Source organism: Nestor notabilis, unplaced genomic scaffold, assembly GCF_000696875.1.
Source record: "Nestor notabilis isolate BGI_N333 unplaced genomic scaffold, ASM69687v1 scaffold26991, whole genome shotgun sequence".
Classification (NCBI taxonomy): domain Eukaryota; kingdom Metazoa; phylum Chordata; class Aves; order Psittaciformes; family Psittacidae; genus Nestor; species Nestor notabilis.
Window position 1 is genome coordinate 1 of NW_009913853.1, and position 24181 is coordinate 24181.

The 24181-nt window shown below is 56.0% G+C and overlaps 2 protein-coding genes across 2 annotated transcripts; one reads left to right on the top strand and one right to left on the bottom strand.

The window, feature by feature from the left end:
* Window positions 1–919: 919 nt before the first annotated feature.
* GSS (glutathione synthetase) lies at window positions 920–9231 on the top strand (the record flags this gene model as incomplete). Its single annotated transcript, XM_010023389.1, has 11 exons — window positions 920–1096; window positions 2416–2491; window positions 3025–3164; window positions 3306–3422; window positions 3860–3940; window positions 5096–5173; window positions 6376–6442; window positions 7034–7228; window positions 7401–7482; window positions 8032–8221; window positions 9108–9231. Coding segments are annotated over 11 exons (1327 nt in total), but the record flags the coding sequence as incomplete, so codon positions are not given.
* A 3487-nt stretch (window positions 9232–12718) lies between these two features.
* ACSS2 (acyl-CoA synthetase short-chain family member 2) lies at window positions 12719–22961 on the bottom strand (the record flags this gene model as incomplete). Its single annotated transcript, XM_010023390.1, has 13 exons — window positions 12719–12846; window positions 13036–13110; window positions 13831–14007; window positions 15144–15212; window positions 15338–15446; window positions 16253–16333; window positions 16518–16574; window positions 17047–17179; window positions 18182–18315; window positions 19127–19297; window positions 19530–19667; window positions 21362–21400; window positions 22847–22961. Coding segments are annotated over 13 exons (1426 nt in total), but the record flags the coding sequence as incomplete, so codon positions are not given.
* Window positions 22962–24181: the final 1220 nt, after the last annotated feature.

The following is a 24181-nucleotide window of genomic DNA, read 5'->3' on the forward strand; positions in this document are numbered from 1 at the left end:
GAGGCGTAGCCCTGTGATGCCGTTGCAAGGAGAGGGACAGATCTGGAAAGGTTTAGGGATTTGACAGGAGCCTGTGTGTGTGGGGTGGGATTCCATCCCTCTCCCAGCCTCTGAGCACCCTACTGAGCCTTTGAACCAGGGGTGCTGCTTGCTGCAAGTCAGCCTTCACCTCATACCTGGGACGAGGTGACAGGGATGGGGGTGGCTGATGTGTGGGATTACCTCGTGAATCCCTGGCAGCCGGCTGGGGTGAGGGTGCTGGTGGGGTCTCAGCCTGCTGGAGGGGGATCTTGGGAAGGGTCTCCAAGGAAGATGTACCCCTGTGCAGGAGGGGTGGGACACCGCCAGGGATGGGTCCCTGAGGAGCTTGGGGCAAGCAGGGAGCTCTGCTGGGACCTGGCAGGGGTCAGAGCTCTGAAGGAACCTCGAAGGGTGAGAGAAAGAGGGAGCTTGGGAGGAGAGGCCGAATACACTGCCAGTGTCCCTCGTCTTGTGTAAAAGTCAAGGGGAATTAGGAGCTTCTCTCTGGTGTCATATTTTGGCTTTGGGGGGTGTCCCTGTGCCTGAGCTGTGGGGTCTGGAGTCACCCCTGGGGCTCGGTGAGCAGGGATCAAAGGCAGTGACTCTGATGGCTGAAACCGGGGACTGGCAAATTCCCCTTTGTGCTGAAGCAGAGGCATTTTGGACACAGTGCTCTCCCGTGGAGGTGGAAACAGAGCATCCTTCAGAGGGAACCACTGCCCAGCTCGAGCTCTGCAGCACCTGCTCCTGCAGTCCCTGTGGATGGCTCTTAAAGCCCTCAGAAGCCAGGGCTCAGCAGGGTTGAGCCATGTCAGTGTGCATCCAGGAGGACTGGGGGTGGCTTCAGCCTTCACACAAGCAGAGGCAGCACCTCTTTAGTCCCACTTAAGCTTCACAGACCTGACCTCTCTGATGCTGCATCTTTGCAGGTGGTGAATTTTGCTCCCTTCACGCTGCTCCCATCTGCAGTACCCAGTGCCTTGTTTGAACAAGCATACGCTGTTCAGCAAGATTTTAACATGCTGGTGGATGCTATTAGTCAAAACAAGGAATTCCTGGAGCATACTCTGGCCAGGTAACGCTCTTTCGTGGTGCTTTTTAATGAACTGTTTTAAATGCAAAGCATTTATCACTTTTCAGCATTCCTACCTTCCGTCCGTTCATGTCCTTCACCTGAGGCAGGCACTCCTGTCCTCTGTGGAAAGTGTGTCCTTCCCTGCATTATTTGTCCTAAGGTTAATTCCCATCAAGTCTCTGTTTTGATGTCTTTTGGGGCCTCAGGAGATGGGACCTCTGGTCAAGAGGTGACTCCCTGCAATGATCTTCAGTTTTGCCAGTGCTTCAAGGTTGTGAATTCTTACTGCGAGCTTGGTAGCCCCTTAAATTCAAATCGCTGGGTCCAATAACCACCAGCTCTGCCTGCAGCTATGAAGAGGTGTTTCTTCCTCCTCCCATCCCTCCCTCGGATCAGCCACCCAGTGTCCCCTGCTCGCCCAGCCATGCTGGGAAGGTGTCCCACAGCCTCTGGGTGATGGAGCGACCATCCCTCACTGTGGAGCCCATAACCTGTAGGGCTGATGCTTCCACAAAACCCGTTTACCTTCCTGCTGTCTGTGGAGCTGCTGCTGGTGTAGGGGTGCTGCTGGTGTAGGGGTGCTGCTGGTTCTCTGGCACTGGGACAGAGCAAAAGAGACTCTTTTGCAGTGTCCTTCTTGTTTTGGCCCCTCAGAGCTGTTGAAATGCTTGTGTCTGTTCCAGAGCTGGCTGCAGCCAGAGCTTGTGGGGATGTGCTTGTACCTGTGGGGAAGGAATGCAGTGCCTGGGGCTTGGGTGCACTCGGGTGCCTGCCCTGTGCTGCCTCCTCTGCATTGTCTCAGGGCAGCTCCTTGGAGGTGCTGCTCACTGTTGGCTCAGGGAGTTGGGATCCTGAAGAAAAGCCAAACCTTCTCTAGCAGGGCCTTGTAGCACTTGGTATCAGGGTGTGTGGGATTTGGAGCCCAGCGAGATGGGAATTCGATGAAGCTTGTGCAGCTTCCTCTAGGAGCTGTGTGTGCAGGCCCAGAGGGACTTCTCATTCCTTTCCTGTGTGCAGAATTCTGCTGCATTCCTTTGCTTTTGCTTGTCTCTTGCCCTGCAAACAAGTCATCTCTGCACATGGTGCTTTTTGTGGAGTGCTGCGCTGAGCAAAGGGGGTTTGTGTTATGGTTATGCCCCCTTGGTGAAGATTGCTTTCATGGTGAGATGCTTAACAGTGCTGCAGGACCTGGTGTAGCCACAGCCCTGCTCTGTGTGCTGGGCAATGTCCCTGGGAAGGTTTTCTTTCTGGAGAGGAGTTAACTGCCTTGTTCCTCTGTGACAGTGTAAGGGGCTGATGTGATGTGTGTTCCTCTCTAGCACCATCAAGGTGGATGACTTCACAGCTCGACTCTTCAGGATCCACACACAAGTTCTGGAGGAAGGCTTGGCTCAGGTACCTGCCAGGAGACCCCAGTGCTCAGTGTCCCTCTGCACCGTGGTGGCCTTGCCTGGGCTCTGTCTGCAGGCTTGCTGCTGCTTGGGACTGTCCCCTAGTCAGCCTGGTCACTTCCGACACCACAATGTCCTGGATACAGCCTGTGAGCTCGGGACTTTGCCCTGTTTGATGGTCGTGCCCTTTGGATAATGATGCTGGAAGCAGCCAGGCCTTGACTTGGGAGGGTTTAATATGTCTTTGTCCCCTGGGAGCCTCAGGAGAGCATAGGGCTGTGTTCCATGTCAGGACCTGTGCTGACAGGCTCTCCCTGCAGAACCTCGTTTACTCTAACAAGTGTTAACCCTTTGGAGTGCCAAGCAAGGCTGTGGTCCCTAAGCAAGGGCCAAAGCACCCGAGGGCATGTCTTACAGAGGTTTGTATCAACGTGAACGTGACTGGGTCTGTCCTAGGAGGATTTTGAAGTGAGGCCATCAAAGGGATTTGCAGTTAAAGGCATCAGAAGCCCCCACTTCACCTCCCCTCTGTTCCAGTCTGTGTTTTTAGGCATAAACCGCTCTGATTACATGTTTGACTGTGGGGTGGATGGGACACCAGCTCTGAAGCAGATAGAAATAAACACCATTGCTGCCAGCTTTGGAGGCCTCACCTCCCGCACTGTGGCGGTCCATGGGTAAGGCAGCATCTCTGGCCCATGCTGCAGCAGCTGTATGCATGGCCTGCTGCACAGCCTGTCTCTGCATGCTCCCAACCTCCAGCTCCCTCGGTCTGGCCAGGGGCTGCCATGGCATTTACAGGATTCTTTGTTCCACAGGCAGGTGTTGAAAGTGCTGAGGAAGCCTCAGGAGGCATCACGCCTGCTGCCCAACAACCCATCCAGAGGCCTTGCCTTGGGTATTGCCAAAGCCTGGGAGCTCTACGGCTCTCCAAGGTAAGGAGAGAGGAGGTGCTGGAGGCTGTTCTTGTCTGCCCTGAAGATGCACATGTTTGGGTTTAAAACACTGCTTTCTGTTTGCAAGACAAGCTGCTCTCAAAGCCTGGGGCACCCTGGGAAGAGCACTGCATTGTCTTAGTGCACAAAGCTGCTGTGTCCCAAAGGCAGAGAGGTGCAGAGGGACCCTGGAGGAGTCGTGGGGTTCAACAACCCTGCACAGAGGTTGCTTCTCCTCCTGCCCTTAGGCTTATGCCCTGTGGTGGTTTGGTTGTTATGCAGGAGCAGTGCTGCTCTCTGTTCGCATGCTGACCCATAGAGACACTGCTGAAAATGAGCAGGAGCAGTGCAGGAAGCTCACAGAGGTCAAAAGTTGGTGATCCTGGGTGCACATGGAGTGTTTCTGGGTTCAGTGATGTCCTTGGTGTTTCTTCCAGTGCTGTGGTGATGTTTCTGGTGGAGGAAGTCCAGAGGAACATTTTTGATCAGCGATGTGTAGAAAATGAGCTTTGGAAGAGGTAAAGGTTGGATTTTCCTGGGATGGGAAAGGAAGGAGGTGGTACAGGCTTGGAGAAGGGAAACAGAATGAACTGCTGCCAGATCATAGTGTTCCCCTTGAGGCAGCTTTTGGGGTATCTCCAGGCTCTTCAGCAGGCATTGGGAGTGTAGGAGCAGGCCAGGGAGAGATGGAGGTGTGCAGAATCCATTTGCTTTTAACTTTGTCACCTACTCACGGATAAAGTCAAAACACTTTTAGTTTCTGGGGCTGTGAGAGGCCGAGTCTTGGTATGTAACAGGGCAGCCTTTATCTTGGACTTATCTCTGTGCTCTGTTATGCAGCTCTCTCGGCGTTCCTTCAGTGGCCTCCTGCCCAGCCTCAGCACCCACCTTCATCACCTCCCAAAGCCTCTCACCAGCTCCTTGCTGGAAATACCAGCAGCATCAAAGCCTCTGGTCTCCAGAGCTGGTTCCTTGCTGATACTGAGCCTGTGTAGTCCTCAGAGCTGCACCCCTGGCAGCTTTGCTGTGGCCCCAGTCGCTTAGATGAGCAGAGCGGGTTAATGGGGGCCCTGTTTGCTCTCTGACTTGAGACTTGGCACAGGGCATTTCATAAAAGCTTAAATAATGAAGCTCCAAAGCAAAAGGAAGCAACGTGGCCGTAGAGTGAAGCACTGGGGAGAAGGAGGTGTTCAAAGATGTAGCCCCAGGGCTGTGCCGGAGCAGTGGGAGGTGTATCACGTATGGGGCCGTCTCTCCGCAGCAGCAGCTCCACACTGCCGCTGCGTGGAGGAAAGACAGGAAAGCAGGAAGGACATGAAACGTTCAGGAAGTCACTGTCTGCAGCGTTTGGTTTGGGAGGCAACAGTGAGTGAATCTGTTGTGTAGGGATAAAAACCTCAGAACACCAACTTCTCTTAGAAATGCTTTAGGAGCTGAAAGGGGAGATGGAGAAATCCAGGGGTTCAGGCACACGTTCTGCTTCCAGTAGTATCTGGGTGGGAAACACAGGAGAGGTGCTAAAACTTGGACTGTCTTGCCCTGTTGGACTCCTCTGGCTCTAGTGTAAAGCCTGTGAAGGAGCCTCCAGCTCCTCCTTGCTGGAGCCACTGGCTCCACCTCTGGTTCCCAGCTCAGTGACCTGCGTGATGACTCTCCCACTCCTCTCTTGACAGGAATATTCGGGTCATCAGGAAGCGATTCCGGGATGTGTTTGAGAAGGGCTCTCTGGATGAGGCCAGGAGGCTGTATATGTGAGTATGAGCCAAGGTGCGCATCCCAGCTCTGCGTTGGGCACACGGGGCTGCGATGGGAACGTTCAGCCAAAGCTGGTGGGATGTTCTGAGTGTCAATAGTACCTTTCTGAGAGCAGGTCTCTTCCATGCTCCTGGCTGCTGGCATGATTTTGTTTGCATGCACACACCAGTCCCTTACACCTGGAAATGTAATTTCCCTCCTTCAAACCACAGCCTTTAGAGCTCTGTGAGATCTTCACTTCCTCCACATACATCTGCTGGGAGAAGTCCTGGCTGTTCCAGAGGCTTCCCCAAAGCCATTTCCTGTTTACTGCTCACGTGAGGCTCTGCCAGTGGGAGCTGGGGTGCTGGAGGAGGAAGCATCCCATGTCCTTATGTTATCTGTTGGATTTGAATGCATCCTGCATCTTGGCTTCTCCCTGTGGAGGCCTGCGCAGGTCACAGGCTCCAAGTGCTGGCAGTTGGTCTCAAGTGGGACGTTTGTCCTGTTTCCAGGTACTGTGCTTGGAGCTGTCCAAGCCCAGAGGGAGCTATGGTTTCATGGTAGTGTTTTTCCTGTAGTTAGGCTGATTTTAACCTGGTTTGACCTTTGATGCCTCTGCTGTGTTTAATTAACAAATACATTTGTCATTGCCAGACAGTTAAAGTGTATCGACTGCACTCCTCAGAGCACCCTCTCCTCTTCCTACTGAATGCCTTTACGCTTGCACTGCCAGCAGGTTCTGTGCTGCTTCCCTGGGCACATGCAGGATGGCCCAAGCTTGCGGGTGTGGTGCTGCTGGCACTGCCCTGGCAGGGTGATTTGGTGCCTGGGTAGGTTATTGAGTTGATGTCCTGGCTTGAATTGCCACTGGAGACAGGACCCTGTTCCCTCCCAGCTTCCAGCATCTCCCAGGCCTGGCTCCTGGTGGCAAAAGCTGTTGAAAACTAAGGGTCTTCCCTCCCTGCTGGGCTGGAGCCTCAGAGGTCAGGGCAGAGGTGAGGTGTCAGCTCCCTGGGCCTCAGGCAAGCGGCTGCGGCTCAGTGGAGAGGAGCCAGGGCTGGCAGCTTCCCCTGGCAGAGCCAGGCAGGAACAGAGCAGCCCAGGAGAAGAGACAAATGCTGGAATGTTGCCTCCTGACCCCACTGCAGCCCCCTTGGTGCTGGGGGTTCGGGCAGGGGTGACCTGGTTCTGTGAGTGGCTCTGGTCTGTGTTCCAGGGACGGGCAGGAGGTAGCAGTGGTGTACTACAGGGAGGGCTACGTGCCAAGCAACTACGACCAGCAGGTCAGTGCTGACCCCTCGGCTCCAAAAAGCCACCCATGCTCTGGCCTTACCCAGGGAGTGTGAAGTGCCCCGTGATCCCAGGGTGTGTGTCCTCTCGGGGGGGGGGGTTAGTCCTGTCCCACCTGGCTGATGGCATGGGGAGGCTGTGACCCTGCAGTTCTGTGGGTGGCCGTGGCACACAGTGAGCAAAACAAGTGGCTTTCTCCTCCAGTAACCACTCGGTGGTGACTTCTTACCACAGCACCGAGCTGCTTCTGCACAACAGGGGTTAGCACAGGTATTAGCACCAGCTTAAAGGGTTTAGGCTTAATCTACAGACCACACTGTCCTCTACCATAGTACTATTAGGCTGCAGTTAATGCAGACCAGATCTTGCTGTTGCCTGGAGATGGCAGCACTGGACAAGCTGGGAAGGGGGTGGAGGCAAAGGGGGTGGGAAATCCATGTGTGCATCTCCAGGGTGCTATTCCCACCCCATCCCGGCCAGGCAGGGGGGGAGGAGGCAACTCATATGTCCATAACTGAACAGGAAAGCGTGGAGAGATGCTTTAAACCTCTGCTGATGGGACGGTCACTCTCTTTCTGCCTCAGAACTGGGAGGCTCGGCTGCTGCTGGAGAGGTCCCGGGCAGTGAAGTGCCCTGACATTGCCACCCAGCTGGCGGGCACCAAGAAGGTGCAGCAGGAGCTGAGCCGCCCAGGGACACTGGAGAAGCTGCTGCCCGGCCACGCTGAGGCTGTCACAAGGATCAGAGCAACCTTTGCTGGGCTTTACTCCCTGGATATGGTGAGTGGGGCAGAGCACGGGACATGCGGATGTGTGCTTGGTCTGTGGGATGTTTCTCTTTGGTCAAGGAGATGCTGTGGTCCCCGAGGGACCCTGTTGATCCTGCTCACAGGGGGGTTCCTGGGGAGCCCCTGCTTCTCCCTCATGCTTTGCTGTTCCATCCTCCCTGCAGGGTGCAGAGGGGGACAGGGTGGCTGCTATGGCGATCGCCGACCCCGACCGCTTCGTGCTGAAGCCGCAGCGAGAAGGTGGAGGTATGAGCTGGGCCCATGTGGGTCTTCACTGCTGCTTGTGCTGGAGCAGGAGAGGTGATGGCTCTGTGGTGGCTCCTGGTCCGGTGCCAGGGGGCTTGGAACTGGATGATCTTTAAGGTCCCTTCCAACCCAAACCTGTCTGGGATTGTGTATTAGGCAGAAGCTCTTCCCTGTGAGGGTGCTGAGGTGCTGGCACAGGGTGCCCAGAGAAGCCGTGGCTGCCCCATCCCTGGCAGTGTTCAAGGCCAGGTTGGACACGGGCTTGGAGCAACCTGCTCTAGTGGAAGGTGTCCCTGCCTGTGGCAGGGCTTGGAACTGGATGAGCTTTAAGGTCCCCTCCAACCCAAACCAGTCTATAAAAGGTGGGGTGGTTTGGAGCCACTTGAAGCCATGGGGGACGGGTCTTGGCAGTACAAGGTGGTGCCGGTCCTGGAGGAGCCGGGCTATGGGGAGCCCCAGGCTGGGTCTGTTTGGCTGTGGGGGTGCATAGCTGGGGCCAGGGGCTTCTGCTGTGCTGGACAGTGCTTGACTTGCTGGTTTTGTTGTTAGGGAACAACCTTTATGGTGAAGAGCTCAGGCAGGTTCTGGAGAAGATCAAAGACAGCCCTGAGAGAACCTCCTACATCCTGATGGATAAGATCAAGCCACGACCAGTGAAGAATTACCTGCTGAGGGCTCACAGCCCCCTGCAAGTGTCCGAGTGCATCTCAGAGCTGGGGATTTTTGGCGTCTATGTCAGGTGAGAACGTGTTTCTACTACAGGGTGGTTTCCTGCCCCAGCCAGCATTGGCATTGGGAGCATTCTCCCCTCTGCACTGTGAGCACAGCAGCAGGGCTGATGTCTGTGGGGAGGTGGAGGTGCAGGAACAGCCCTGGCTGTGCAGCCTCTGCCCTGGCAGCAGCTCTGAGCACTGCTCAGACACTGCACTGCTGCTCTGGACCCACTGCCCATGAGCTGATGCTGGTGGAGTTGGTGTGTCCACCCCTGCTCTCTACGAGCAGTGCTCAGGTCCCGGGTGCAGCCACGTGCTTCTCTAAAGCCCTGGCTATCTCAGGAATAGCTGAAGGCTGAATGCAGTCGTGTTCAACCCTAAATAGCTGCTGCTTTTGTTTAAAACCCTCATAGGCCCTTTGAAATCTTTCCAGAGCTTCTAAATTTGAGTCCTTCTGGTATAATTTTAGAAACAAATGTACTCTGGCAGCATTCAGAAGCTGGCACTGGGTGTGCAGTCACTCACCCAAAGCACCAGCTGAGGGAAGGCACAGAGCAGGCACAGCTCTGCTGTGTGCCCAGACCCCTGCATCAGCCCTGGGGCTTTTACCTGGTCTGCACGGGGGTGGGGAACACAAATCACATTGTCCAAGCTGATATTAGACCAGGTTGGAGATAAGGCAGAAGCTCTTCCCTGTGAGGGTGCTGAGGTGCTGGCACAGGGTGCCCAGAGAAGCTGTGGCTGCCCCATCCCTGGCAGTGTTCAAGGCCAGGTTGGACACAGGGGCTTGGAGCAACCTGCTTTAGTGGAAGGTGTCCCTGCCCGTGGCAGGGGTTGGGGCTGGATGAGCTTTAAGGTCCCTTCATCCCAATCCAGGCTGTGGCGGGTTCTCAGCTGCCCTTTCCCTTGCAGACGAGGCTCGGAGCTGGTGTTGAACGAGGCCGTGGGGCACCTCCTGCGCACGAAGGCAGTGGAGCACGCGGACGGAGGGGGGGCAGCAGGGGTGGCCGTGCTGGACACCCCCTACCTGGTGTGAGGAGGTGACCCCATCCCCCTGCTGCCTCAGGAGTTGAGCTGCCCCAGGCTGTTCTCCTTCGAGTGTGCTTGCCAAGGCCTGACCTGCTGGGGACGGTGAGGAGGGGCTGGGGGGACACCACTGCTCAAACACCCCATGGACCAGCCCCAGCTTCTCTGCAGGACAAAGGGGCTCATGTCCCTGCCCCTGCCCATCCCACCCATGGCCTCCCAGGACAACACAGCTCTGGCTGTCCCTTGGGGGCTACAGCAGGTACTCGTGCTGTTCCTGGTTGCGTGCTCTGTGATGCTGTTGTTTCTGGAGACACAAACCCAATGCCTAGGGAAGGAGAGGAGAAAGGGGGATGTGTCAGTACGAGCTTTCATCTGTTGGATTCATGGCCAGGCCCCTCCAGCCCTGCTTTAGGTGCTGCTGCTGCTACAATTCCTACTCTTCCCTGTGCTGATGCCCCTCAGTGTTCCTGCACAAGGGACACATGCCCTGGTGGGGTTTGTCCAGGAGCCTCTTGCTTGCTTTTGCTTTGCCCACCTCCTGCTGGGTGCTCATCCCAAAGCCTGCCCCTGTGCCACTTGAGGCAGGCAGCAGTGCAGGCTGCCTCTGAGACCCCCCCAGTGATGAGGAGGAACTGGAGCTTTTAGTCACTGTGTCCATAAACCCCTTCCCAGCGCATCCCATTGCAAGTCCTGCACTGAGCAGCTCCCACCTGGGCTGCTGCAGCACTTACAGCCCAAGAGGGTGTCAGGTAGCCCCAACCTCAGTAAATGGTCCTGTGGGACCGTGGGGTGGGCTGAGACGGGGAGCTCTGTGCTGAGGAAGCAAAAGGAACCACAGGAGAGGCTGAGCCGGTGCAGCCCCGCTGCCAAGCGCTTCCCTCTGGGACCAGCTCCAGCGCAGGGCAAGACGTGTCACCCTCCAGGTTTCATGGGTTGGGAACAGCACAGCAGCGCAGGAATGTGGGATGCAGCCTCTCCTTCCCAAGGTCTTTTCCTCCAGCCCCTCTTCCTCCTCAGCTGAGCAGTTCAAAGGGAAGCCATCACAATGTACTTTCCTGGCAGTGCCTTGGTTAAAGCAGCCTCAGCTCTACCCTTGTGGTGACACTGGAGGAGCAGATTAAAGCCACTGCTCCTGAAGGGTGACTGTGCTGAGCACCAGTGCAGCGCTGCTGCTGTCACTGCACCTCTGTGGTCACCCCTGTCTGTGAGGGGGAGCGGTTCTACATTCCTGGGGGTTGTGGCACTTGGGGGGGTTGATTGCCCCCAGCCACAGATTAAAACATGATGTGCAATCCGAGCACTGCTCTTGTGCCTGTTCTGTGTGACACAGAGGGCAGGGGGCTGCCCAGGCTGCTTTGGGCAGGGGTACATGTTGTGCATGGCCCTTCTGTGTACCTTCACCCCAGGGATGGCTAAACCCTTTTTGCTCTGGGTGCACTGTGGTGGAGGTGGATCCTGGCACTGTTGCTGGTGTTAGGGGTGCCAGGTAAGACATAGCTCCAGGAGGAAACGCCAAGCCAGGGGCGGGATGCGGTGGCTGGAGCAGCAGGGGAAGGGACATGGCTGGACCGGTTGTGAGGAGCAGGAGAGCAGTGATGGAGCATGGCCCTGGAGCTGACGCAGGACCACAGCAGGGAGGCAGAGGCTGGTACCCAGCGCTGCACCTGTGTGAGGACCTGGCCTGGTGCAGAGGTGAGCCCTCAGCTGCTGGGGGTGCGCAGCCTGCATCAACATGGTGTTGATGTCAGATGGGCATCAGAGTCTTGTGCTTTCCATGAGCCTCAGTGGAACCACCTTGGCTGGAGCCCAGGGAGAAACCGAGGCCCAGACAGGCTCCAGCCCTGGAGCCAGAGCTCTGCCCTCACCCCAGTGCCCAGCAGCAGCACAGGCAGAGTCACAGCCTCTAACTCCAGCCCTCAAGAAGCCCCACACTGTCAGTAACCTGCTCATCCCCAAAAGCCTACCCCGGTGATGGCAGAGCTGCTCCAACAGCCATGTCCAAGCATCTCCAACCCATGCACATGCTCTGAGCCCATTTCCGTTTTGTTTCCTTGAACTTTATTCCATAAAACTCGAGCTGTTTCCAGCCAACATTACACAGTGAACAGTAAGTGAGGACAGTAACTGAGTGAACAGTAACAAGGTGGCACAATCCAGTGGTACAGAGTTGTGGGGGACACGGGAGGCACTGGCACACGCAGGTCAGAGATCACAGACAAGAGCTGTGCCAGCAGGAGCAGCAGGTAAGGAGTGAGACATGGGCTTTGGACTACAGCAACCAGCCCCAGAGGCAGCTGCCTCACCCTCCCCAGTCAGCTCAGTTGCAGGTAAAGCCTCTACAGCTGCTGCAGCACGTTTTAAAGCCCATTTCTCCTTTGGTTTAAGTGCAAAATCAAACAGCTCACATGCAGTTTTCATACAGACATTACAGAGGAGGTAGCTCAACCCAGAGCTGGAGTTAAATGTACTTCATTGGAAGAAGAATGGCTCTAGCAGTGCCCTTGTGATGTTCAGGCTCTTGGGCTACGGGTTTTGGGGTAATTTTTCCCTCTGACCATCATAAATCCCTGACAGATTTAAGCAAAAGCCAGCCTGAAGTATCTTCCACAATGTTTTTCCTGATGAAGAAACACCAGCCAGCACTACCACTGCCCTGCCTGCCTTGGTGGCCTCTCTGCCTGCACTGGGAAGGCACCTCTGCATGGGCTGCCCTCCCCTGGGTACCACAGCACCCGCTGCCTCCCCAGGACACAAGAAGAGCATCAGCCCGAGCTCAGCTGTGAGCTCTGTGGAGCACATCACACCAAGGCCTCTCCCTCCTTGACCATGTGTGGCCAGTGCAGGACCGTGGGTTGGGTAAAACACAGCCGCTGGCACTGTGCACTTGGGAAGCAGCAGATCTTGGCACCAAATGGCTCTAAAGCTGTTTTAAAGCACAGAGCCCCCAGCCTTGCCCCACTCTCTCTCAGGCTCAAGGACCTCTGCTAGCAGCAGGCTTGGACAGTGGATGCAAGGCTAAGGCTCAGCTACACAGTTGTAACGTGCTTTGCAGCACTCCATGGAGAAGAGGGAGCTCAGCTGGGCCTGGGGGGGCTGCAGCTCCTTCCCTGCCTGCATCAAGGAACCCCAGCTCCACCTCCCCTCCAAGCCCCAATGTTCCTTCCCACTGTGCACAAGGTGCCAGAACCCCCTTAATTACATAAAGTTAATCAACAATCCCAGCCCCAACTAATTTAAACATCAAGAAGGAGGTGCTGGAAAGGGAGGAGGAGGAGTGCCCCTGTGCACGAGGCTCAGCCTCACGTGTACACTTCCCATGTGGAACAGGATGCACTCCTCCGAGGCAGGGGCACGCCAGCGAGATGTGGCCTCTCCAGAACCTGTCCCTCCTTCAAACATTTGTACATTCAACTCAATGGGTGAAGGTTCCAACCCGGGTCAGGCAGCTGGGACCTGCTCGCCAGGACACTGCTGCCACAGCAGGGCCGATGCTGCTACTGTTTAATGTTACATCTGTTGTTGAAAAGTTGGTCTATGATGCTCGGGTCTGCCAAGGTGGAAGTGTCCCCCAGGTCGTGGTCATCCCTGGCAATCTTCCTTAAGATCCGCCTGGTTATCTTTCCTGTAACAACAGCCAGGAGAGGGAAGCAGAGTCAGCGTCTCCTCAGCATCCTCAGCACGAGTGGGGAGCGCCCAGACCTGCAGCATCCTCTTTGCCCTGACATTGCTGCCCCCGGCTGTGGGTGGCCCTGGACAAGCAGTTGAGGGCTGGTTTCCTTCCAGTGGCAGGAACAGTCCCCAGACCCCTTACCTGAGCGGGTCTTGGGCAGCCCAGGGGCATACTGGATGTAATCAGGCGTTGCGATCGGTCCAATCTTGTCTCTGACTACAACGAAGAAGAGAGAGGTTTTAAGTGCAGGTGGGAGAAGGTACCACGCAGCTCCCTTTGGAGGCAGGAGGACCATGACATGCAGAGCCCAGCTGCAGGGCAGGGCTCAGGGCTGCTGCACCCACACCTCTGGGCTGCGGGAGGGGGCAGCAAGACCTGCAACGCCAATGGGGCCATAAGCACACCCTGCCAAAGGCAGCAGCACTCACCTTTTCCTTCTCTCCATCCCCAGGAGACCTCTCTAATGGCTACACCCATCACTACATACCATTTTGATAGGGCAAGGACTGATTTGCTGTTGGGTTCCTCCAGAGAGGAAACTGCCACAGGTCCAATTCATGTGGCAATGAAAGAGCTCCCTTGAAACCAGAGCACAAACACCCATAGCACAAGCACCCCAAAGCACCCAACAACCCTCTCAGCAAGTCAGAATGTGCCCAGGGGAGCCACTGGGAGCCGTGCCCACACGGGAGAGCACAACAAGGCTCTGGGCACCCCAGTCCTTCACAGAGCTGCCAGCTCCCATCCCAGCAGGTCCAGAGGGTATCACAAGGGCAGCCAAAGGCTCAAGAACTAATTTTAGTGCTTGCCAGCCGTGCTCTGTGCTCAGAGCACCTTGTCACACTTGTCCCCGCTGCATTCCACACCCCACACCCCCCCAACCCTGCAGCACCCATCCAGCTCTCCCAGCACCTCCCCAGGCCTGGCTGGTGGTACCTTGTTTTTTGAGCTCATCCTCCAGGCTCTTGGTGAACTCGTAGCCAACCCTCAGCGTGACAAAGCAGTAGAGGCACTCTCCCTTCAGGGGGTGGGGGTGACTGACCACTGCAGACTCCGAGACAGCAGGATGCTCCAGCAAGGCTGACTCCACCTCTGACGTGCTCAGCAAGTGGCCTGGGAGCAAAGAGAGGCAGAGCATTAGACCTGCATGGGTGAAGTGAGGTCCTGCAGCCTCCAGCAGCTGGGAGGAGGAGGAGGGAGAAGGTCCTAAACTATGAGTTTGAGAGCAACAACTCCATGTGCTTGACAAAATACAACAGTTGGAGAGAAACCCCAAAGGCTGCCAGGTATCACCCACCTGCAGAGCAAGGCCACCTCCCCTGGCTGTCCTCCCTCCCACCTCTGGGCTTCTTGAAGAGCCCACGAACTGTTCACAGCCATGGGATTAGGCAGAGCACAGCCTGAGGAGGAGCTGGATGTGGTAAGAGACCTGCCCACATGGTGAGCTGGAAGGTGCAGAGGAGGAAGAGGCTGGACCTGCCATGCACTGCCCCAGCTCATCGCTGTGTGGGGATGGAGTGATGCTCCACACATCAGGGCAGGGGCACAACTCACTCCTGTGCCCCTGCTCCTGCACTCTGACATTCCACCCTGGAACTGCTGCCACAGAAAACCCCTGGAAGGTGGTTGACTCCTGGATGGAGGATCAAGCACTGCTGGTCAGGTAAAAGGATCTAGTTTGGTGCAGGGACAAGTACAGCAGCATCTCACAGCCAGCAGAAAGTACCTACAGGCTACAGCCTCCAGGGAAGGAGCTATTAAATGCAGTATATGGACAAGGATGGGCTGAGAAGCAGCTGAATCTCAGTCAAGAGAGATGGGACAATATCCACCCTCTGTAGACACAGCTCCAAGCAGCCTGATTCAGCTTCAAGGTTAGCCCCATGGTCCTGCCCAACCTCTGTGATTCCCTGTGCTCCCAAACCCTTCAGCATACAGGAACTTGGCTGGTAAAGGATCTCCTCTGAGTGGTTACAGCAGGTTCCTTCCCTGCAGTGCGTTGTCTCCAGAGGAAACGAAGCAGAAAGTGACCAAGTCACAGACTCGTGCCTCAGAAACAAGATGACCCAGCAGTTAGACCCACTTGAGGGCAGGTTGCTGGGTAGAGACACGGTCCAGAACCACCCCCCATAAACCAAGGTGTGTTTTTAACTAGTGTCAGGAATGGAAGCACGAGTGTCCCCCCCAAGGTCTCTCAAGCAGTGTCAGAAAGCACATTGGTCCCCACTGAAAACAAAACTTGTTCTTACCAGAAATATTCAGCATGTCATCGATTCGCCCTGTGATCCAGTAATAACCATCTCGATCTCTCCTGCAGCCTAAAAATAGGCAGAAATGCCAGGGTGAGGGAGCAGTGCCAGCACCCAGCTGCTGCCAGGCCAGGCTGTGGCAGGACTGAGACTGCTGTCCCCAGGCCTCTGCGGCGGTGTCCTCCCCAGCCTACCATCGCCCGTCACGTAGTAGCCAGGGAACTTCTTGAAGTAGGTTGCCTCGAAGTGTGAGTGGTTCCCGTGGAGCGTCCGTATCATCCCCGGCCAGGGCTGCTTGAACACCTGGGAACACACACCCGAGTCAGGGGAGCAGCACCAGCAGCCCAGGCTCTGCCACGCTGAGACACACACACAGGCTTTGCACAGGATGAAGCACAGAATCCCAGCCTCGTTTGGGTTGGAAGGGACCTTAAAGCTCATCCAGTTCCAACCCCCTGCCATGGGCAGGGACACCTTCTACTAGAGCAGGTTGCTCCAAGCTCCTGTGTCCAACCTGGCCTTGAACACTGCCAGAGATGGGGCAGCCACAGCTTCTCCTGGCAACCTGTGCCAGGGCCTCACCACCCTCACAGGAAAGAGCTTCTTCCTTATACCTAACCCAAATCTCTCCTCTTTCAAACCTACAGGCCCTTGTCCAAAGCCCCTCTCCAGGTTTCCTGGAGCCCCTTTAGGCACTGGAGCTGCTCTAAGTTCTCCCCTTCAGGAGCCTCCTCTTCTCCAGGCTGAAGCAGCCCAGCTCTCTCAGCCTGTCAATGAACATGCAGTGGTACGAGATGCTGGAGACAGCCAGGAGTGATGACACATGGACACTTGCTGCCCAGTGCTCATCCACTGGGAAAGCTACACCAGGCCTGGCATGGGGGAAGGAGCTTGGCCGAGAAGTTGTTCCCATTCTCCTGCATTTAACCGTCACCTGAACAGTTTATTCACAGCAGAAAGCTCTCAGCAAGTTATGACAGTCAAGGAAGTTCCTACAACCCAGGTGGGTCCCTTGCGTGGACCCAGAGTAAGCAGAGACGTGTGTATGGTACCAGGAAGGTCCAGGGGCTCACAGGGAAGGGACAAGAGGAGGGAGAGATCATCTTTACCAGGTAGCCTTCTGCTTCTCCTTCCAGCTCTTCCCCCGACTCGTTCAAGATGGCAGGAACCACACTAAAGAAAGGGAACCCCTGCCATGGAGACCAGAGAGAAAGAGACACGGAGGTGAGCCCAGGAGCCACCGCTGGGAGGCAGAGCAAGGGCAGCTCTGCAGAGCCTGTGGCACATGGGGCCACCTCCCTGCAGGCAGTGCCAACTGCTGCTGCAGTGCCCTGGGGAGCCCCCTGCCCCTGGGGGGAGAGCAGCGGTACTTACAGCAGAGCCTGGCTTCAAGGGGGTGGCACCGGGGAGCGGCGTCAGCATGTGGCCACCCTGCAAAAAGAGGTAAAACCCAGTGAGTTTGGGCCATACCAGCCTGTCCCACAGTGTCTGCATCAGCTCTCATCACACCACATCAGACACAGGCTGCTCAGGGCACCTGTGGAGACAGAGCCTTGGGAAGGATAAAGTAGGGGACAGGGGGCCTGTGTTTGGGCACAAAGCTTTGGAGCTGCTGGGGGTGAGAAAGAAGGGCAGGACAGCAGGGTCCAGAGCAGACCTTGGCAGGGACCCTATGGAGAGGAAGGTTTCCCATTGGAGCTTGCCTGAGGGACAGGAAAGAAAGAGAAGGGGAACCAACACCTGACAGTCCGAGACTGGAGTGTGCTGGGCAAGCAAAACAACTAGTCCCCAGAGAACCAAAGAAACAGGAAGGCAAAGCTGGGAGCACCCTGCAGGGAGCACAGGGGAAAGAAAGGTCCCGGGGGGAAAGAGAGGTCCCAGGGACACCCAGGTGAGCACTCACTGTCTCTGTCTGCCAGAACGTGTCCACAATGGGACACCTCTCTTCTCCCACCACACGGTAGTACCAGAGCCAGGCCTCAGGGTTGATGGGCTCACCAACACTCCCCAGCACCTTCAGAGACTTCCTGCTGTGCCTGCAGAGAGGAGGGGGCTGCCAGGGGCTCAAATGGCCAAGGAGGGCAGCAGCTCTGAGCCTGCTGCACAGCAGAGCCTGCAGGAGCCCTGGGGTACCCACAGAGCGTACTCGGAGCTTCCAGGCATGGTTCAGACCCTTCTCAGCCCTCTTCCATGGGGGAAGAAGGGATTCTGGCATCTCCCACTTCAAGCTCCCACTTGGCTCTGCTCCTTCCCTGGGCCAAGGAGCAGCTCTCTGCTCAGCACACCTCTGTGAGCTCTGGGTCAGGAGCAGGGAGAACCTACAATCTGAGCTTAGCAGCAGCTTACACTGCAAGAGGACATGCTCAGAATTGCCATAAGGAAGGCAGTGCTGGAAGTACAGAAACATTGCCTGCATATTGCTGTAAGGCAGAAGATCCTGGCCTGCTCAGAAAATATGCTGGGGAATGGTTTGTGTTGGAAGGGATCTTAGACCTGATCCAGTCCCAACCCCCTGCCACGGGCAGGGACACCTTCCACTAGAGCAGGTGGCTCTAGGCCCCTGTGTCCAACGTGGCCTTGAACACTGCCAGGGATGGGGCAGCCACAGCTTCTCTGGGCACCCTGTGCCAGCGCCTCAGCACCCTCACAGGGAACAGCTTCTGCCTCAGAGCTCATCTCAATCTCCCCTCTGGCAGGTTCAAGCCATTCCCCTTGTCCTGTCCCTACAGGCCCTCGTCCAAAGCCCCTCTCCAGGTTTCCTGGAGCCTCTTTAGTCACTGGAGCTGCTCTAAGGTGTCCCCTTCAGGAGCCTTCTCTTCTCCAGCTGCCCCAGCCCAGCTCTCTCAGCCTGGCTCCAGAGCAGAGCTGCTCCAGCCCTCGCAGCAGCTCCGGGGCCTCCTCTGGCCTCACTCCAACAGCTCCACGTCCCTCTTGTGCTGCTGCCCCAGAGCTGCTGCTCAGAGGAAGCTGGGGCTCCTTCCCCCCACTGCTGCCTGTGGCTGTGCAGGGACCCCCGTGCTCTGGGCAATGGCACTTACTTTCTGACGGGCTCTTCCCCATGCTTCATCAGCAGCCGGATGGCCGTGGGTGCTGTGTAGAACTTGGTCACCTTGTACTTGTCAACAACACTCCACATCCGCCCGATGTCAGGGTAGGTGGGGACACCTTCAAACTGAGAGGGGACAGGGCAGTGACACAACTGTCCCTTACTGCTGCCAACCTGCACCTTACCAAGCAGGAGGAGCCAACAGGGAACAGCAGTTGGACTCTAGCATGTCCTTATAGGAATGCCAGGGGCACCATGCATGGAATCAGGCCAGTCCAGGGACCTCCCCTACTCCTTCTTTGGGATGGATCTGGCATCACACCCACCCCAGGTGTCCTAGGAAATGTCACCTGAAACACCCAGCAGCACAGGCACTGTGGTACCATCCACAGCCCAAACGACCCTTGCCCACATGGTAAGTGGCAAGAGGTCCAAACACAGTGACAGAACCACAACCAGAAGTACCAAGAACCCCAAGAAGGACTCCCTCAATGTGACAGTGATTTTCCTGCTCACATTTCCCCAGGGAGCCCAGGACACAGGCCTCTGCCCCTCTGATACACTGTCACACTGCCACAGGAGATGTTAAATGCAGGTTGTGCTGTCAGCATCAGTAGGGAGAACATCACTTCCTGCTCCTGGTCCAGCTTTCCCATTACCCCACAGCAAGGTTTGTACCCTGTGTCCACAAGGCTTGTACTTCTAAGGGAAAGAAACAAGGGAGCACTTGAAAAGTTAACCCCCAAAAGCACACAAACTGACTGCCCCTGAGCCGTCACCATGTCCTCCTTGGGGACCACCACCCTCCCTTGCACATCCCAAGACACTGCATGCAATTGAGAAGCATGTTCATCATGGAGCAATGCAGGGATGCAGCTCAACACCAAGCTCTCCACTTTCTTTGAGTAAAAGCACCCAGCTACCAGCCAGCACTTACTATCACACTGGTTGCCCCGTTGGCCAAGGGTCCATAAGTGACATAGGAATGGCCCGTTATCCATCCGATGTCGGCTGTGCACCAGTAGACATCCTCAGGTTGGTAATCAAACACGTATTTAAATGAGGTGGCAGCAAAAAGCATGTATCCACCCACTGTATGCAGCACACCCTGCAAGGAGAAGGCACACAACTGGCAGGGTTAGCTCCCCTCAGGGCCCTCACCCTCCCAGGCCAAGCTGAGCATCACTGGTCCACCGAGTGATGGAATGACCAGCACAGCTCCTTCCTAAGACTTCTGTGGCTCCTCTTCTTACTGGGGCCTCCCAGTGTGGCCCTGGCCACTTCCCTGAGCTGAGGTGTTCCTGCAGCCCAGCTCTGGGGTGAGCTGGGAAGAAGCATACCTTGGGTTTCCCAGTTGAGCCACTGGTGTAGAGGATGAAGAGCTTGTCCTCCGAGTCGCACCACTCGGGCTCGCAGTCCGTGCTGGCGCCGCTCATCAGCTCGTGCCACCACATGTCTCTACCTGGGGTCCAGGGGATCTGAGGAGAGCAGGAGATTAGGAACAGGCCCCAAAGCCATTGAGGGTGCAGCTCCAACTTCACTCCTCTCATGGACCACTGAGGCAGATAATCACAGCACAGCTTCTGTCCCAGAGCTGCCTGCTGCAAACCATGCACCAGAGCTGCAGCTCTCACTCCAGAAGCTCCTTGTCTCAGCCCACAGCCACAAGGAGAACCTTTAAACATAGTCTGTCTGCACGGACCTGAAGCAGACTGTCCAAAGCACTGGTAATGCTGCTAAATCCCTCTCAGCAGCCAGGAGAGGGCTGCAGCAGCTGCTGCTCTGTGCTCTCCCAGCACAGGCTCCTCCGGGGCTGCAGCGGAGCAGTCAAGCAGCAAACACTGAGCACAGCCACACACCCTGCAGGGACCCCCATGGCCCAAACAGGAACACATTGGGCTCATGCTGCAGACCCCCAAAAACCTGTTAGCTGGATTTTAAGGTAATTACCCTTGTAAGAAATGACTGCTCCATCACTGAACCACCCAGCACTGGCTGCCCAAAGCTGCTGCTTGAGGATGCCAGAGGTGTACCAGAGCCACCGAGGCTTGTGGCTGATGGGCAGAGGTCAACCACAGAGCTGTGCTGGCTGGTACCCCTCCAGGGTGGCACAGGCAGTGCAGGACTCAGCTCCACCTTCTCACCTTCCCTCAGAGCAGCCTGGGGGCAGCAGCTCCCCAGCACAGAGCCCCACTTCCCACACTGGCCTTGGGCCTTGCAGCTTCCACATGGGGCATGTCTCTTCCTAACAGAGCTACAGCCTGCACAGAGGCCGCTCAGCTGGGTTGTGGGGGCATGGAGAGCAGCCATGGGCCACACAGTGACTCTCTGCAGCCCTAAAGATCTTCATGGGCCATCTCGAGGCACCAGGACCCCATGGTCCAGCACATGTGGTGCAGGGGATACCAGATGCTTCACAGCCCAGCATATCAGAGCCAGCCTGGAAAGCTCTCAGAGATCCCCAGGGCTTTACCTGGGGAAGCAGCTTCCACAAGGCTGTCCCACCAGCAAGCTCCCAGCAAGGCACCAGGTCAAAGAAGCCCAAGGCAGGCTCCACCAGCCCCTCCAACAGTTGCTTTCTTGCATCCCTCCTTGAAGGATCCCTCCATTTTAGTACCCAACTTCCACTGCCCCATGGAGGAGGTGAGACGCACACCATAGCACCCAGCCCCTAAGGCCAGGCCTGCCTCTGCCTGCTGCTCATGGGGCCTTGAGGCTGCAGCCCCGTGGATGGGGTGCGCAAGGCCCAGATGCTGGGTCTGGAGCTCCAGGCTGGATCTGCAGCACATGCTGCAGCCAGGAAGCTGTGAGTGATCCCACCAGCACTACCACAAAGGGGAGTCTGCTGCAAGAGCTGCTTTAGAAGGCAGAGAGATGAACATCATGGACACGCTGACAGCACCCCCTAGGAGCTGTGCACCTCCTCTCCTCAGCACCCTGACGTGCACTCAGGGGGGGTCATGGGTGCACATTTATCTCTGGCATTCACCCTGAAACCGTGAGCAGCTCTGGCCAAGCAGTGAGTGGTGCCTACCACTAACATGCAACTGCTGCTAGCCTGGTTAGGAAGGCACGTGTGTCTGTGCAGTCAGAGCAGTTAGGAAGGGAGAGCACTGGAAGGGGATGCAGAGGGAGGTGCCACAAGGAGGAAGGCAGTGCTGGGTGTAAATACCTTGGGATGGAGCCTCTGTGAGCTCTCCGTCTTTTTTCCCTGTTAAAAATCCACAGAGAGGGTGTAAAAGTGGAGAAGGGGAGGATCCACCACCAGGCCAAGAGAATGGTGAGAGTGCACTCACCAGGGAAAGCAACCTGTAGTAATGTGTCTGACCAAGCAGAGCAGCAGGAGCCAAAGGGGAAGAGCCCCCTCCAGCCTCCTCTGGGACATTCTGCACACCACCTTCACCTCACCAACCAGCTTCTCTGCAACTGCCCAACCAGGGAAACCCTGCACAGGGAGGTTGGGCTGCTCTGGTTTTCCCACCCCTTCGCAGTTCCCCTGCCCTTGAATAGAAGGGGCAGAGGAGGCCAATGTAACTCAGCCAGGCTGCAAACCCCAAGCAGCACCCCAGTACACAGCTCAACCAGGAAAATTAACTGGAAGATATGGAATTTTCTGACTTCTTGTTCCAGGGATGGACACAGACCATGCTTTGGAAAACAGAGCCCAAAGCTCAAATGCACTCCCCAAATACAACCCATTTCTGAAGAAGCAGCAGTCTGGGGATGACCCAATGCAAATCATCACCTAACACAGAGGGACAGAAGACATGGAGCTGTGAGGTAGTTGGAAGCAACCTGCCTGTCGTGTGGAGGGAGGCAGCAAGACTGCACCCCAGGCTCAGGAGCTCAGCAGGCAGCCAGGGCTCCACAACACCTTCTCCTCCTTCCACCCCCATCTCAGCACATGCCTCTGGCCCACATCCTTTCATGTGGTTTCAGTTGCAAAGGAAAGCCCCAGCCCTGACAGCTGACGCAGTTGCTGTGCCAGCTACAGAGGCTGCACTGTTCCCAGAGCATGATTGTTGTCATGTTGGGGGACCACGAGCACAAACGTGTTTTAACTCTCCTAATGCCACTGTCACGCTACAGTGCAGGAGGGCATTGATCTTTGCACGAAAGGGAAGAGTGACACAGGGTTAGGAAGGAAAAGTCCTTCACTAGGTGGAAGAAAACAGGCATCTTGTCCTTGTCCTGGTGGCTTTGGAAGCTCATCGAATCCCAGACTGGTTTGGGTTGGAAAGGACCTTAAAGCTCATCCAGTTCCAAGCCCTGCCATGGGCAGGGACATCTCACACTGGAGCAGGTTGCTCCAAGCCCCTGTGTCCAGCCTGGCCTTGAACACTGCCAGGGATGGGGCAGCCACAGCTTCTCTGCGCAGCACCCTCACAGTGAGGATGTACTCGCTGTGCTCTCAGGGGTGCTGCAGGTTGACAGCTACTGATGGTGTTAAAGGAAGAAGCAGGGAGAGGGTCTGGGTAAGGCAAAGGAACCATTTTCAGACCACTCTCAATGCAACAACAGCAAGGAGGGAGGAAACAGGAACAGGAGTCAGAGAACAGGAGCATCCAGGGAAGCAGTGTGGTGGTTTTACCCTGATTGATTTGCTGGGCTCAGGCCTATAGCAATAAAATCCCCCCTCCCAGCCCCAGGAGCATACCTGTACATCATGGCACAGCCTTTTGAGAGGGGGAGACTTGCTGCATGTTCCAGCCACCGCTATCTCTTCTCTCCCCAGGTGCTTCACCACAATGCACTTCTTCAAAGGGCAGCCCCTGTAAGAGGCAGGAGCTGGCAGATGAGGCTGGTCAAGGGCTAAGCCTGCCCTTCACAGGCAGCACTGGAGGCAGAGCAGGGGCTCTTGAGCAGCTTTTGCTGAGCCAAAGCATGTGCTGCCATGCAGGCTCCAGGCACCACGAACTGCCAAAGGACACCAGGCACAGGAAGAGGGCTTGGAGAAAAGGGAAATCTGTGCACACCTCACTGGGGATTCATCAGGAAACAGGATTCCCACAAGCACCTCTCACAGGTCACTGCTGGGGAGATTCCTCACAGATCCCATATTTGCCCATCTGTGACCATGAATAAGACCTCCCACAGCACCCAGGAGATAGGAGGTGGCTGCTCCCATCCCTAAGCATGAGGGACTGAGTCAGAAGGAGGAAATGCTTCCAAAGCCAGATCATACATCAAAGAAAAGAGAAGGCATTTGCCCCCTCAGAAGGGCAAACAGCCTACCTACAATGTGAACAAAATGCCCTTATCTCCCTCCAGCCCTTTCAGGGTACCCCCACCCTGTCTCTGTCAGGTAACTGGCAACTTCAACATCACTTCTGCCCTCCCAGGTCCCTACATCTACAGACATATAAACTTAGGTTTTAGAGTTTGAAATGCTTTTAAAGAGTTTGAATTTCTAACATGCACAGACTATCTGCCATAAATCTAACTTACCAGACCACATTCAGTCTCATACAAGCACTGTCTATAAGCATGGCAAAGTCATTTCACCATGATCATTTCCCTTTCTGTAGCATCTGATGGTAGATCTGTCTATCTCTGTATGGTTACAGGAGCTCAGTGAAGATGGTCAGTAAAATAAAGCAGCTTCACCATAGGCTTGTGCACAGCCAGGCCCTGATCCTGCACACACCCTGTGCATGTCCACTGCAATGCCTGTTCCTGTTCACACAGCCAGTTCCCAAACTTGGTTTATTAAATTAGTGTTGAACTAGTTGCTTTGGAGCAAGACTTAAGCCTCATCTTGACGTGTCCCATGGCACTGTGTCCATCTGTTCACAACCGGCACTGCATTATTCCCTCCACTCCAAGAGCTGCTGATGCACAACTGGGAGATCTGCCATAGAGTCACAGAACAGTTTGGGTTGGAAAGGACCTTAAGATCATCCAGTTCCAACCCCCTGCCAAGGGCAGGGACACCACACACTAGAGCAGGTTGCTAAAGGCCCTTGAACACTGCCAGGGATGGGGTATTCAC